General features: G+C 35.6%; 2 protein-coding genes across 4 annotated transcripts in view; both read right to left on the reverse strand.

The window, feature by feature from the left end:
* LOC106868371 (uncharacterized) overlaps positions 1 to 15,594 on the reverse strand; it is a 192,797-nt gene that overhangs the window by 112,505 nt on the left and 64,698 nt on the right. For all 3 annotated transcript variants that reach the window (XM_052977663.2, XM_052977662.2, XM_052977661.2), the window contains exon 2: positions 5,105 to 6,244. In XM_052977663.2, coding sequence (XP_052833623.1) covers positions 5,105 to 6,244 — 1,140 coding nt within the window. The remainder of the gene's footprint in view (positions 1 to 5,104; positions 6,245 to 15,594) is intronic.
* Positions 13,036 to 14,239, reverse strand: LOC106867116 (uncharacterized). The gene has a single exon (XM_014932341.3). The coding sequence runs from the start codon at positions 13,834 to 13,836 to the stop codon at positions 13,243 to 13,245; it is 594 nt and encodes a 197-aa protein (XP_014787827.3). The 5' UTR covers positions 13,837 to 14,239; the 3' UTR covers positions 13,036 to 13,242.

Below are 15,594 nucleotides of genomic sequence, written 5' to 3' on the forward strand. Positions count from 1 at the left end.
CGATATGTATCATCATCATCATCATCATCATTGGACATCTTTTTTTCCATGCTGACCAGTTTGACAAGAACAGACAAGCCAGGAGGGCTCCAACAAGTTATACATATATATATGTGTTTGCGGGTGTGTTGGCATGGCAGGTATGGTGTTTATGTATGTAGGCATGCATGTATGTGTGTGGGTGTGTTGGTAGAAGGTTTAGTGGTTAGGCTGTTGCATTCATGATCTTGATCTCTAGTTTGTGGGTGCAGCACATTGTGTTCTTGAGCAAAGCACTTCAGTTTACATTGTTTCAGTCCCCCTTTTGATCAGGGAGTAATGCTGGTCTACTTGCCTAGCCAGTGGGGTGGCATCATCCAAAGGTTTAAAACAATGCAAAGCACATTGTGACCAGTGATGTGTAACAACATCTGAGAGTCTGGTTGGTCATGTGATCACGATATATATATATATATATATATATATATATATATATATATAAATATAAAATCAGAAGCAAAAAAAAAATTTAGAAAGAGGAAAGTTAATGGCAAGTTTACAGTTAATATTATTCAGTTGACGCTCAAATAAAGAAAAAAAACCCTGATAAAATAAGGTTTCAAACATAATCATTCATCAGATACCAGAGTAAAGACCAGGGAGAGACAAGAAAAAGAGGAAAGAAGATACGAGGTAGTAGCAAAAGATTCTCAGAATAGTTAGGTTTAATAAAAAATAACTTATTTACCTAAGTTTTAACATCCTCTCATTCAAAATAATCACCTTGCATAGCAATACAATGGCTTCAGCATTCCTGCCACATCTTGAAGAAGAGATGGAAGTCCACAGGTACTAAATCTGATAAATAGGGTGAATGTGGAAGTGATACCATGTTGTTTTTGGTGAAAAACTCATGTGTGAGGAAAGCTCAGTGACAAGGTGCATTGTCATTGTGAAGGATCCAATTCTTCGTACTCCACAGATCCAGTCACAAATGCTTCAAAACATTGTAGTAGAACTCTTGATTGACAATCTGGACTTGGGGGATGAATTCTTGATGCACAATACTGTGGATGTCAAAATAAATGATGAGCAAGCCCTTGACTGAGCTGCTTCTGACTGAAACACCTGTGTCGCTCGAAACATTGCATACAACTCATTGCTGTAAGTTTGCTGAAGTATGTTGTAATCTGTGATTTTGTCATGGACAGGAACAAGGAGCCAACGTGAAATTTTGTGTTAAACTTGTGAAGTCTGCTACAGAGACATTGAGCATGATTTCCATCTCTTTCCCAATTTGAAAATGCAGCTCAAAAGTTGCCATTTTAACACCATTGTCAAGATCCAAAGTGAATTGCAGAAGGTCTTTCACTTGCTTATGGAAAACAGCTTCCAGGCTGGATTCCAAAAGTGGCAGGAATCCTGGGACTGCTGTATTGCTGCGTAAGGTGACTATTTTGAAGGAGACGATGTTAAAACTTCGGTAAATAAGTTAATTTTTATTAACATAATTAGTCCAGGAACTTTTTGATTACCACCTCTTATGCAAACTGATATATGCATGTACATATGACTATATCTATTTGAAAATACATCTAAAAGTACCTATGTCTTTATATAAAAGTTTATGTCTGTGTATGTGTTGTCTGTGTGAGAGGATATATACCCGAGCTTATGCTTATATGCGTTCATGCATGTGTGAGTGTATGTGCATATAAATGTATATGTCGATGTTACACATTTATGCATGGAAAAGAATAAATAGAGCAAAAAAAGAAAGAGAATGGGACTAAGAGAGACAGAGAGGGAGGGGGAGAAAGAGAGAGAATGAAGAAGTTGGGCAAACATCTGACAGTTGGCCAGTGTGTTTGTGTGTATGTTTGTGCATGTGTGTGTGTATACATGTGCTTGTGTTTGAGTGTGTGTGTGTGCATGTGTGTGTGTGAATGTGTTTGCGCATACATGGATATGTGTGTGTGGCATATGTTGGACGATTGCATGTAAGTGTGTCTGTGTGTGAGCGTGTAATGTGGGGGAGGAGCTGCAGGAAGGTGGGTGGTGAGTTGAAGCCAAACAATGTTTAAGTTTGAAGGGAAAAGATGAATCATTGTTCTTTGAGATGCAACACCAAGCCAAACACTGTAAACTGTATTTACATATTATACATGTACACGCACAAATACTTGCACATTCGTGTGTGTGTGTGTGTGTGTGTGTGTGCACATGTACACACACACACACACACACAACTACATAAAAATATTAATACAAATTATATTAATGGAGACAAATTCTCATTATCATCACCAAAAATTACTAGACAAAAACAGTTTTTAATATGACTGCTAAAACACAAACAGAAAAATAAATTTCTTAATAAAAATCAAAAAGTTATTCAAATATTGGTTTGATTACAGAGCAAATTGTTCATTATTAGCAATGTCCCTTTTGGTTTTGCTAGTAATTATCAATTCTATGAGAAACTGTGAAATATTAATGAGAGAATATAGAAGCAAGAAGTAGAAAATAACCTTTGCTCAGTTAATGAAATTATCTCCACTTTACATCTTGACTCTGGAGCATTTTCATTGGCTAAACAATGACAGCAATAAACAGTGGTTTGGTTGGAAATACTAATGAGAGATGCACCTCACTTGGAATAACAACAACAACAACAACAACAATAATGATAACAATAACAATAATATTTCTAATTTTGGCACAAGGCGAGCTATTACATTGATTGGTACCTTATTTTATCAACTCCAAAAGGATGAAAAGTAAATTACCTTGGCAATATCTGAACTCAGAATGTAAAAAAAAAAAACAGAAATGCTATCCAATGTACTAACAATTCTGCCAGCTTTATGCTTTTATGATAACAATTCTTTCTACTATAAGCACAAGGCCTGAAATTTTGTGGGGGGAGGTTAGTCAATTACATTGACCCCAGTGCTCAACTGGTACTTATTTTATCATCACTGAAATCAACTTCAGTAGCATTTGAACCTGGGACATAAAACTGGAAGAAATGCCACTAAGCATTTTGTCTGATGTGCTAACAATTCTGCCATTTTGCTGCTGAAGTAATAATAAGAAGAATAGCTTATGAATTACCAGTTCCTGCCAAACTGTCGAACCAATGTCAGCATGCAAGAAGGATGTTAAATGATGATGATGAATAATAGTTTCAAATTTTGGCACAAGGCCAGCAATTTCAAGGGCTGGGAGTAACTTGATTATATCAACCCAAGTACATAACTGGTAATTTACTTTACAAAGGTGAGCTGAAAGGTTCATAAGTTGACTATGAATAATTGATGCTGGAGTTGTGAAGTCTTGAACGCATAAATTTCAAATCTTCTTATTAATAACTGCATTGTTTCTTTCCAAGTAAACTGACATCTGACTGTTTAAAGAAGACATCAAAAGTAACTGAATGGACACAATTTGGCATCATGGTATTATCAAGTACCTGCAGAAAAAGGGTTTAGCCTCCAATGACATTCATACTGACATGGTTGCTACATTAGGGGATGACACTTCTGCTTTATCAACAGTGCAAAAGTGAGCAACTGAATTTATAAGGGAAAGGAAGAGTGTTGAAGATAACCCAAGATCCAGATCTTGGGTTATCTTCAAGACTCTCCCTTCCCCTTATAAATTCAGCTGCTCACTTTCAGGGAAAACATCGACTGTATTTACCACATGGATGATAGGTGATTGACTATAAATCAAACAGCCAATGCTAGAAACATATCCCGTGAGTTAAGAATATACTGTACAATGAACGTGGTATGATGTAGGTTTCTGCTCAGTTGATGTCACATCTTCTGACACCAGGTTGATCTTATCATGGGAAAATCTGACATTGTTTGAGGCAGATCCTGCTAGTTTCCTTACACATTTCCTAAGCCAGGACAAGTGTTGGCTTCATCACTTTGAGTCAGAAATGAAGCAATCCATGCAGTGGAATCATCCCTCCTCACTTGCTCCAAAGAAGGCCAAGGTCATTTCATCTGCAGGGAAGATGCTGCCTTCAGTTTTTTTTTTGAGATGCAAAAGATATTGTGTTAATTGACTATCTTCAAAATGGCCACACTATCAATGTAGAGTACTATGCCAACTTGCTGAGGCAGTTATGAAAGGCTATCAAGACTAAACACTCAGGAAAACTGACAAAAGGGGTCGTGTTTTATCAGAACAATGTTCCAGCACACAAGTCCTTGGTTTCAATGGTTGCTATATGTGACTGACTTTGAACTGGTTGATCACCCTTCTTTTTCTCCTGATTTGATCCCATCTGACTAACATATGTTCCCCAACATGAAAAAACATTTAGTTAGGAACCAGTGTAGTAGTGACGATGATGATGCCATATTTGCTGTTGATGACTTTTTTTTAGCAATGGGATTCAAGCACCTCAGCAATGAGGGAAGAAGTGCATGAGCTGCAAGAGAGTTTATGCTGAAAAATAAACCTCATTTGTCACATTCCATGAGAGTATCTTGGTCAGCTATGAACTTTTTAGCCAACCCTCATATCAAACCTGAAAAAGATGAAAGACAAAATTAACCTCAGTGGTGTTTGAACTGAGAATGTAAAGTATCAGAAGAAATACCATTCAGCATTTTGTCCTACAAGCTAATGATTCTGTCAGCTCATCACCTTAACAACAACAATAATAATAAAGTCAAGTGAAATGTTGCTAAGCAGTTTGCCTGGCCTGCTAATGGTTCTGCCAGCTCACCACTTAAACAATTATAACAATAATTTTTTCTTCTATAGACACAAAACCCGAAATTTTGGAGAAGGTGGGTACATCAATTACATTGACTCCAGTACTCAACTGGTTTTATTTTATTGCCCCAAAAATGTTGAAAGGTAAAGTGGGATCTGAACTCAAATGGTAAAGAGCTGGAATTACTGCAAGGTATTTTCTTCAATGGCCTAATGATCATGCCTATCTCTCACCTTTAATAACAATGATGTGTGAGGATGATGTTGGTAATGTTGACGATGATGATGAGGGGGTAGAGGAGGAGGAAGAAGAGGAGAAAGAGGAAGGGGAGTGGGAAGAGAAGAAGAAGAAGAAGAAGAAGAAGAAGATTGTTTAGAAACTTACTGCTACGTAACAGTCGTGTCAATGTTGAGTAAAACTGCTTCTGACGTACATCGAGATATCCAACAGTTTGAAGTGGTTCTGGCACATCACAGTCCTCCAGCATTATTACAATCAAACGCTGCTGGTAGAGGCTGGATTCTGTAAGGTTCTGCAAGATCTCCTGGAAGTCAAACCATGTCGACAGGACATAGCTTCGGCTGAGCGCAATCACAACACGCTCACTGAGCATGGCAGCCCATAGTGTTGACTGGATTGTGCCATTGCTGGTCCTTGTTTTGGAGGTGGTCTTGCCCTTGTTCTTGCTGCCTGTATGGATGCACTGCTTTACGTTGAGACCATCTTCACTCTCATCAGCACCATCATCGTCGTCGTCATCACTACCATCACCAACACTGCAGTTGCTACTGTTGATGGTGTTGTTAGGATTGCTTTTGTTGTTGTTGTTATTGATGCTGTTGTTGATGATGATGCTTCTGGTACTGCTGCTTCTGCTGCTGCAGTTGCTGTTATTATTCTTGTTCTTGATGCTATTGCCGTGGCTAGGACTGCTCTGGCTGATAAGAATGCTAGGAATGCTGGGATTGCTGTAATTGTTATGGCTATGAATGCTGGGATTTCTATGACCACTTGGAATGCTGGGATTGCCATAGTCGTTGTTGAGAATGCTACATTTGCCATGACTTCTAGGAATGATGGGACTACTCATATTACTAGGAATGCTGGGATCGCCAAGGCCACTAGAAATTCTGGGATTTTCTTGATTGCTTTGGGTAGCCTCAGTGGGGCTTGGTTTGGTGTAGTAACATTTATAGTTGTATGGACATTCCTCCAGCTTCTTCACAATGCTCTCGATCCATGCAATATCATTGGGGCTGTGTGAAAAGAAAATATGGTAGCGGTATAGGTCCTGCAAGGGAGGGGCTGGAAAGAAGGAGTCCATGTTGAAGCAGGCATCAGCAGATGTTGTTGCACCACTTTCCATCTTGCTGCCATCACCATCATCATCATCATTATTATTGAGCGAGATGGAACAGTCAATGGGACTGTATGTAGTTGTTGGTTCAACTGGAATCTGAGGTGTGTCCTCCTCGTTGCTGGCTGTGTCACTCTGTCCATCTTCAGGGATCAAGTTCTGGTGATCTGTGGAGGAAAGAAAGAAAATAATGAAGAGGGACAAGAAGGCAAAATGAAAAAGAAGAGGAGAAGAAGAGGAACAACAGCAACAAAATAACAATAATGATAGTGATAATGATAAGTCATGGCTAAGGCTATGCTGGAGCAGTGCTTTCTGTGATGATGAAGATGATAATGATATTAGTCATGATGATGATTGTGGTAGTGTCATTAATGATTGATGATAGTGGCAGTGGTGATGGTCATTATTGTAATATTGGGGTTTGTGGAGGCAGGGGTATAGTAGTCATGGTGGTCATAATGGTGCTGACAATGCTTATGATGGTCACAATGGTTATTGTGATAGCTGTGCTGATACAGTATTAAGGATGTTAGATGATGATGTACATGGTGTGGATGTGTGGTAAGAAGTTTGCTTCCAGACCACATAGTTCTGAATTCAATCCCACTACATAACCTTCTATTATACCCTCAAGCCAACCAAAACCTTTTGAGTGGATTTAGTAAATGGAAGCTAAAAGATGGGCATTGTATATGTGTGTGTGTGTGTCTTTGTCTCCCACCACTGCTTGATAACAAGTCCTGGTGTGTTTATGTCCCTATAACTTAGCAGTTTGTTAAAGAGACTGATAAAATAAGTACTAAGCTTAACAAAAAATAAGTACTGGGGTCGATTCATCTGACTAAAAATTATTCATGGCCATGCCCCAGTATGGCCACAGTCTAATGATTAAAACAAATAAAAGCTAATATATATATATATATATATATATATATATATATATATATATATATATATATATATATATATATATATATATATATATATATATATATATATATATATATATATCAGAAATTAAAATGTCAAGGGAATAAGAAATGATATCATGAACTAGATAAGCTTACTACTGTTTCTGCTATAAGATGCAATGCACTCATAATTGTCTGCTGGTGAATCACCTTACAACTTCATTGGGGCTTCAAAAATGAAGTGCAATCTTATTTGGGAAAGTATTTACATTTACATATATATATATATATATATATATACATATATATATACATAGAAGCATACTATATACTGAGTTCTAACACCAGGTTATTGCTCTGCCTAAGTAAAATAATAAAATATAAAAACTCCCATCTGAAAGAGTTTTAACAACTAATAATCCTATGGGAATGTCTTATTTGGGAACTTCCATAAGAAATCTAACTATACCACCAAGAAAAGTTTACCTCAAAATACTGCTACAGTGTACCAATGACTTTCCTAGATACATTTATAAATGCTTTCCCAATTAAGACTGCACTGGTGAAGATATAGGGTGATACAAAAGCATTCAGCTATGAGTACATTGCATCTGATAGCAGAAACAGTTATAAGCTAATGGAATTCATGACATAATTTCTTAATTTCTTATTCTCTTGTCATTTAAGTTTCTTATTACTGTTCTGTACTTGACTGATGCTTTGTCCTGAAGCATATGTATATGGAGTTCAAACACCAGGTTATTAGTATCCCTATGCCTAAGCAAAACATAAAAAATGCGTGAGTGTGTGTCTTTCTTTGTCCCCCAGTACTGCTTGACAACAAGTGTTGGTGTGTTTACAACCCCACAACTTAGCATTTCAACAAAAGAGACCAATAAGATCAGTATCAGACTTTAAAAAATAAGTGCTGGGGTTGATTTATTCAATAAACTTTATCAAGGTGTTACCTCAGCATGACTGCAGTACAAAAGATATATATATATATATATATATATATATATATATATATATATATATATATATATATATATATATATAAATATATATATATATGTGTGTACAAGGTGTCTTGAAATTAAGGCAACCAAAGTTTTGGACTTTAATCACTATCAATAAATGTGATAAGATATGAAAATTATCCATCATTATAAAAGGTTAGTGTCTTCTTTTTGTTTAAGATTAAATAAATTCAAACTTATAAATTAGATAATGGCTTTAGACTGAAATACAATCATAACCCTCCACAAAGAAGGCAAAAGTAATTCTGCTATAGCAATAAAGTTTAAAATTAACCAAGCAATAGTCTGGAAAATTATCAAGAAATTTCAAGAGACTGGTTCTACTGCTGATCAACCTAGACATGGCCAAGGAGGAAGTGTACAGACCCCTCAGCTTATCAAAAGTACCAGAGAAAAGATATGGTGAAATCCTTGTTGTTCTGTTAGTAAACTGGCTGCCATAGCAAAAATAAGCTGAACATCAATGCATCGAATGCTGAAGGAGGAACTCAGGAACCACCCCTACAAGATGGTTTGTTGTCATGAGCTCATGCAAGTTTATTAGGCCATGAGACTGGAGAAAAGTCGTCTTATCCTGTGTCAGATTGCTGAAGGCACACTACCCAACCTGGTGTTCACTGATGAAAAGACATTTGACATCGAACAAACAGTAAATCACCAGAATGACCAATTTTGGAGTGTATCTGGCTCTGTCTAGAGTAGACTCGTAAATCAACATCAAAATCCACAGTCAGTTATGGTTTGGGTGACTGTGACTGGAAGATCTCCCCTTTTTTTGTGCCTTTGGATGTTAACATTGACACACAATGATACATTACATTAGTGACATTCTGGAAGCTGACCTGCATCCAAGGGTGAATAAGTACTTTCAAGACACACATTGGAGCCTCCAACAAGATTCTGCACCATCCCACAGCATGAAACAGACACAACACTGGATTCAGGAAAACATTCCATCATTCATAGGCAAGGATGTATGGCCCTCAAGAAGCCCCAATTTTAACTCATTGGATTTTTCTGTTTGGTCCATTTTGGAGACTCTTCATGCTTCACTCAATGCTCTGAAGGCAAAACTGTACCAGGAATGGGCTTTGATTCTGCAAGGACAGCTGTTTGCTGTGTGTGAAGCATTCACACCTAGACATAAGGCTGTTAATCAAAACAGATGATCATATCAAATAAATGTGGTAGTGTCATAATTGTGTTTCCTTTAGCATTGCAATGCTTGGACCCAAAATATAACAATATTTTGTTTTGGCAAATTGAAAAATGACAATTGCTTTAATTTTGAGACACCCTGTATATAAAGTGATAGCATGTTGTCAACTTAATGTGACAGTCCCATAAAAGGGAAGAATGTTACTGCTATTCAACCCTAGGAAACACCGTTTCCTGTTGGGCTTGATACATTTCCTGTTTCCTAGGTCTAAATAACAGTAGCATTCTTCCCTTTTATGGGACTGTCACATTAAGTTGACAACATGATATCACTTTATCGTGCTGCTACTGCATAAATCTCTCTGAGAGATTTAGAAATATATTATTTGTATTTTCAAAAACCCTGTATATATATATATATTAAAATATGAAATAGAAGCAGTGGTAGTTTAATAAAAATTATCAACCACATATACTTATTATGTAAGTTTTGTGTATTTGTTAGTAGGCTGCGATTTGACACCATGGAGAATATTCTCTCAAAGCACCAGGTGTTAAAACACCTGAAAGTCATGGATATCAATATGCCATTTGATGTGTTGATATGCCATTTTTGTGGCATATCACATCACATGCCCAAACAGAATTGGAGATATATCCTATTGCCAGTTGATGACTTATATACATATAGTGAGAAAAACTATGTGACAATATGCCCAGACAATGCATACATAGGAATGATTTCAAATATGAAATAGAAGTAGCACTAGCATAAGAAACATTATCAACCAAATATATGCTGTTTTATTTGCTGGCAAGCTGTGGTTTGGAGCCATGGAGAATACTCTCTCAAAGTGGCCAATGTTAAAACACTTAAAAGTCATGGACAGGTGAGATAACTCACCTCTAATCCCATCTAGGAGTGATGGACATCAATGATTTGCAATTTTCTTGGGGCTGTATGCATATAAGTCATGACCTGGTGATATGATTTATCTTCAATCTTGTTTGGGTGCAGGATGTTGATAAACCACAAAAATGGTGAAACATCAATGTCCACCACTCCTAGATGAGACTAGAGGTGAGTTATCTAGCCTTTCCATGACTCTTAGGAATTTTAATACATGGCACTTTGAGAGAGTATTTTCCATGGTGCCAAATTGCAGTCTACATATAATGACATGCAGTATATACATTAAGTATATTTGGTACTAATGTTTATTACATTAGCATTGCTTCCATTTCATATTTCAATTTATTCTTATGTATGCATAGCCTTGGCACACTTGCACAGAGTTTGCACACTATGTGCATGTAAGTCATTGACTGGCAATACGATTTATCTCCAATACGGTGCAGGTACATTATGTCAATAACCCACAAAAATGGCAAAACATTCCTAGATGGGTTAAGAGATGAATTATCTCATGAGTCCATGACTTTCAGGTATTTTAACACCCAACACTTTGAGTGAATATTCATCACCACACCAAGTACACGTTGAGTGTACATTAAGTAAATGTGACTGATAATGTTTATTGCACTAATGCTTCTTCCATTTCATATTTGAAATGAAGAATTGCACTTCTATCTGGTCAATATTCATTATGAATGACCTTCAATTTTTCTTACCTTTCACACTTGTCAGATTTAGAAGTAATAGATCAATATATATTTACTAATACCTATGAAGATTATATTTACCAAACATTTCACTGAAGTCTAAACATTTCTCAGAAAACATGAAAACTGAAAATGTTGAAAAATCATCATGAAATCTCTCAAAAAGTTTTGAATGAAAAGTTGAACTTTTCTCAATTTTTCTGACTCACACCTATCACACTCAGAAGGAATGACGTGATGATTATATTTACCAAATATTTCACTGAAGTCTAAACATTTCTCAGAAAACATGGGGACCACAAAAGTTGAAAATCTTCACCAAATCATTTGAAAATTTTGAAATGAAAATTTATCTCTGCTCCTGTTTGGATATGTGATGTTGATAATTTACAAAAATGGAGAGACATCTATGTCCATCACTCCTGAATGAGTTTAGAAGTGAGTTTTCTCACCTGTCCATGACTTTCACATGTGTTTATACCCAGTGGTTTGAATGAATATTCTCCATTGTGTCAAGTCACAGCCTACCAGTAAATACACAAGGTGTATTCATTTAGTATATGAGTGATATGTGTGTGTGTGAATATATATATATATATATATATATATATATATATATATATATATAGATATATATATCTTACATATTAAAACTGAAAATGTCTCTGTGTGTGTATCGGTATGTCCTCATTTTGTGCCAAAAAGGCTTGACTGACTTTTCTTAAACTTCACACACACATTGCTTATGTGTCTGGGGAAGTTTTAAGAATAAATTGATTTTGAAAAAATGTTCAGGTAAATGTCAGGAGGAATAACATTTGGGTGCGGTTGAACGGCGGGCGTAATTATTTTTAAGCTTCCAAGGGAAGTAACCCATTCCCTCCTTTGTAAATTATTTTTAAGCTTCCAAGGGAAATAACCCATGCCCTCCTTCATAAATTATTTGGTAAAAATGATATTGAGTATACTCATTTCTTAGTATTTGAACTATTTTAGTTATTTTCTCAATTTATCCAGTACAAGGATTAAACAAGTTAATAGTATTCCCCTAAACAATAGATCACTTATTTTGGTTAGTGACTTATTAACGAATATATCAACACAAGCGCTGCTGAGGGTAATATTCTCTGGGAACGCACAAAAGCTTTTTTCACAGTTAATTACTTTGAATTGTTATTATCTCCTATCTGATCAGCCTATTATTACATAACATGTGTCACGATTTTAGTATACATACGTTATTAGTATTTCCTCCTAAATTCTATATACTCTGGGAACATATGAAAGCCCTTTTCAGGGCTACTTTATCTGAATTCTTACTATAGGGTAATTAATTTTATGTTATTACGTAACTGACTTCACAATTTAGGTATTCATAACTTATTGGAAATTTCTAAAAACAAGATCCTTTGTAAGACAGTTTGGTATTCTCAATAAATACACAAAAACTGTTTTAAGGGCTACATACTTTGTATTGTAATTACTGGATTAGTGAAACAATTATGAGAATGGAACCAAAGGATAAGCCCGCTTTCCCGGGAATTACCAGGCATGTCACCTGATATATATATATCGTCATCATTTAACATCCGCTTTCCATGCTAGCATGGGTTGGACGATTTGACTGAGGACTGGTGAAACCAGACGGCTACACCAGGCTCCAATCTAATTTGGCAGAGTTTCTACAGCTGGATGCCCTTCCTAACGCCAACCACTCCGAGAGTGTAGTGGGTGCTTTTACGTGCCACCGGCACGAGGGCCAGTCAGGCGGTACTGGCAACGGCCACGCTCGAAATGGTGTATTTTCCGTGCCACCTGCACAAGAGCCAGTTCGGCGGCACTGGTAACGACCTTGCTCGAATATGTATGTATATGTGTGTGTGCGTGTCTATAGATACATGCATATTCATTTTACACGAGCGTGCTTGTGTGTGTGTGTGTGTGTGGTATGAACATGTCTCTACATGTATATGTCTCTACATGTATATGTCTCTACATGTACATGTCTCCTTCAACACACACACACACACAAGAGAGAGAACTTGCACAGATGTAGGAGGCAAAGGGTTGTGGTGGGAGTAGGGATAGCTTCCTCGAATTCCGTTGTTTTTTTCCTTTTTTTTTCACTTTCTTTTTTTTTTTTTATCAAGAAACATAACTAACAAATGGAAGAAGACAGACAGGCAGACGCTGGGGGGGGGGGACACGCATGGATTGTGGATGTATCACAAGACAGACAGACAGAGAGACAGAGAGACATGTTAGGTAGAAGCCAAAGACACGGGAAGACGGTACCGAAATAGAAGAAGAAGAATAAGAAGAAAAGAAAGACAGACAGAAGACACTGTAAGGAAAGTAAAAAAAAACAATATAGGTCAGACATAGACAGAAGTAAGACATGAAGAAGGAAAAGAAAATGTCCAGATTTCTTTAGAATATTTGTTGCGACATCTGGCCTGAATACGCGTAAAGGACATTCTGTTGGCCAGACTGCTCTGTTGACAAGATGTTATTTGCTAATGTGGTATATGCTTCGTCAAGTTCCTCCACTGCATTTTCTCCCATTATAGCATTGGGGTTCATCCCTTTCTCTCCTTTGGCAGACTCTCTGTATTTTTGTAAGTATAACTTCAAAGGATCGACGTAATTGTCGAAGCCCAAGGTGGACATAGCAAACAAGATATCTTCACCGTTGATGGTTTTTCGTTTCTCATGTTGACATCTTTCACTTGCCTCGCTTGTGATAAAACTTATAAATTCTGAAACACATTCCTGTACACATTCTTTAGCATCTTTAGCAATTTTACCGGTTCTTGGAATTGATTTTTTCATGATTCTGGCAACATTAGCAATTGGAAGGAAGCGGTCCTGTTCTCGTAGAGGTTCGTCCATACGGAAATCGCCTTCACCTTCTCCTGACGATACCATTCCCTCATCATCGTCGCCATATTGGCTATTTCCAGGAATAAAAGATTCTGTTAGGACAGAAGCATCACCGGCGCCGTCACTTGAACTGGCATCCATTCTTGAAAACTGTGTTGATGAAGGACGATGGATGAGTTTTCGTCAAGTTGGTTGGTCAATGAAAGGAACCAGTGAGAAAGCTGCACCATTAAAAAAAGCCACAGAAATCCACCAACCAAACCAGATCACAACAAGCCAAGATGGTCGCCGAGAAGTGAAAGAAGCAGTGTTGTGATGTTTTGATAGTTTTTTGAGGGGAAAAACAAACAACGTGGCCGAGTCGTGTATGAATAAATTTAAAGGTTTCAAAAGTGTTGTTTCGTCGTTGTGTTTTTATATAAAACTGTTGTTATTTGGTTAGGTATTTCGGAAATCTAGCTACGAAAGGGTCTATTTTTACTTGTTTTCCGTTCACTGTTTAACTTTCATGATGGCTTCTTTTGTCAATATGGATATTCATATATATATATAAACAATATAAATGGCTTAATAATATTAAATATAAAAATAGATATAAATTTATTCAAATAGATATTGATAATTATTATTCTATTAATGAGATTGAACTTAATAAGGCCCTAATTTATGCAATGAAGAAGGTAGGTATGACTTATGATGAAGTAAATGTAGTTAAAATGGCTAGGAAATTGTTGATTAAATATGATAAGATGTGGGCTAGGAAAGATACCAGGGACTATTTCGATATACCAATGGAGGCACCGGATTCAGCACAGGTAACTGATTTAGTAGGTATATATTTATTATCAGAACTTGAACTTGAAAACTTAAAATTTGAGGGTGGTTTATATAGGGATGACCTTTTATTACTAACTAAGAATTGCACCAATAGAAAACTAAAATTATATAAGAAGAGAATATATAGTTTTTTTAGATGCTAATTTTAACTTATCTACAGGTAATACCCAACCTTACCATAAGATTAATGAAAATATTAAATACATTCATGTGAAAAGTAATCACCCACCCTAAATTAGAAAATCATTAACATTTACTATAGGTAAGATAATATCTTTACTTTCATCTAATATAGAGATCTTCGAAAAACATGCACCTTATTAAAATAAAACCCTTCACGAGGTGGGATATACTAATGATATAAAATTTTTTAATAATCTGAAGTATAATTATAATTTTATTAGTAATGATTATAATAGTAATGATCTTTTTGATAAACATAAACTTTATACTCATGATAATGTCTTCTTAGGTAATTATAATAAGAATAATAGGTATTATGATAATAAATTACATAAGCATAAACATAATTGTAATGGAAACAATAATAGTTTTAATTTTAATTTTTTTAATGATAATAGTAAATTTAATAATATTAATAATAAATACAATAATATCTATAAGAACAAACTTTGGCTAATCATTCCATACGGCGTTCAAGTTAAAATTAACATTATTAAAAAATTTTTTAAAGTTATTGATACATTCCTTAGAGATAATAAAAAATATTATAATATATTTTCTACTAATAATTTTGGTGTAGGTTATTCTACTACTAATAATGTTGCTAATATTATCTCTTCTTTTAATAGATTTAAGTTAAATAAGTATTATAAATTTAAATATAATACTTATTCTAATAATAATAATAATGTGGATCAGGATATAATTAATTGTACATGTAGAGACTAAGACTAACTGTAAATTTAATAATAAATGTAATTTGAAGGATGCTGTGTATAAATGCATAGTGACTTTAATGGATGGGAATAAACATAATGGTTATAATTTAAATAATATTTATATAGGATCGACTTCTAATAAAATTGAATTATGAGTGGC

The sequence above is a fragment of the Octopus bimaculoides genome, chromosome 28 (assembly GCF_046866305.1).
Source record: "Octopus bimaculoides isolate indiv1 chromosome 28, ASM4686630v1, whole genome shotgun sequence".
Lineage (NCBI taxonomy): Eukaryota > Metazoa > Mollusca > Cephalopoda > Octopoda > Octopodidae > Octopus > Octopus bimaculoides.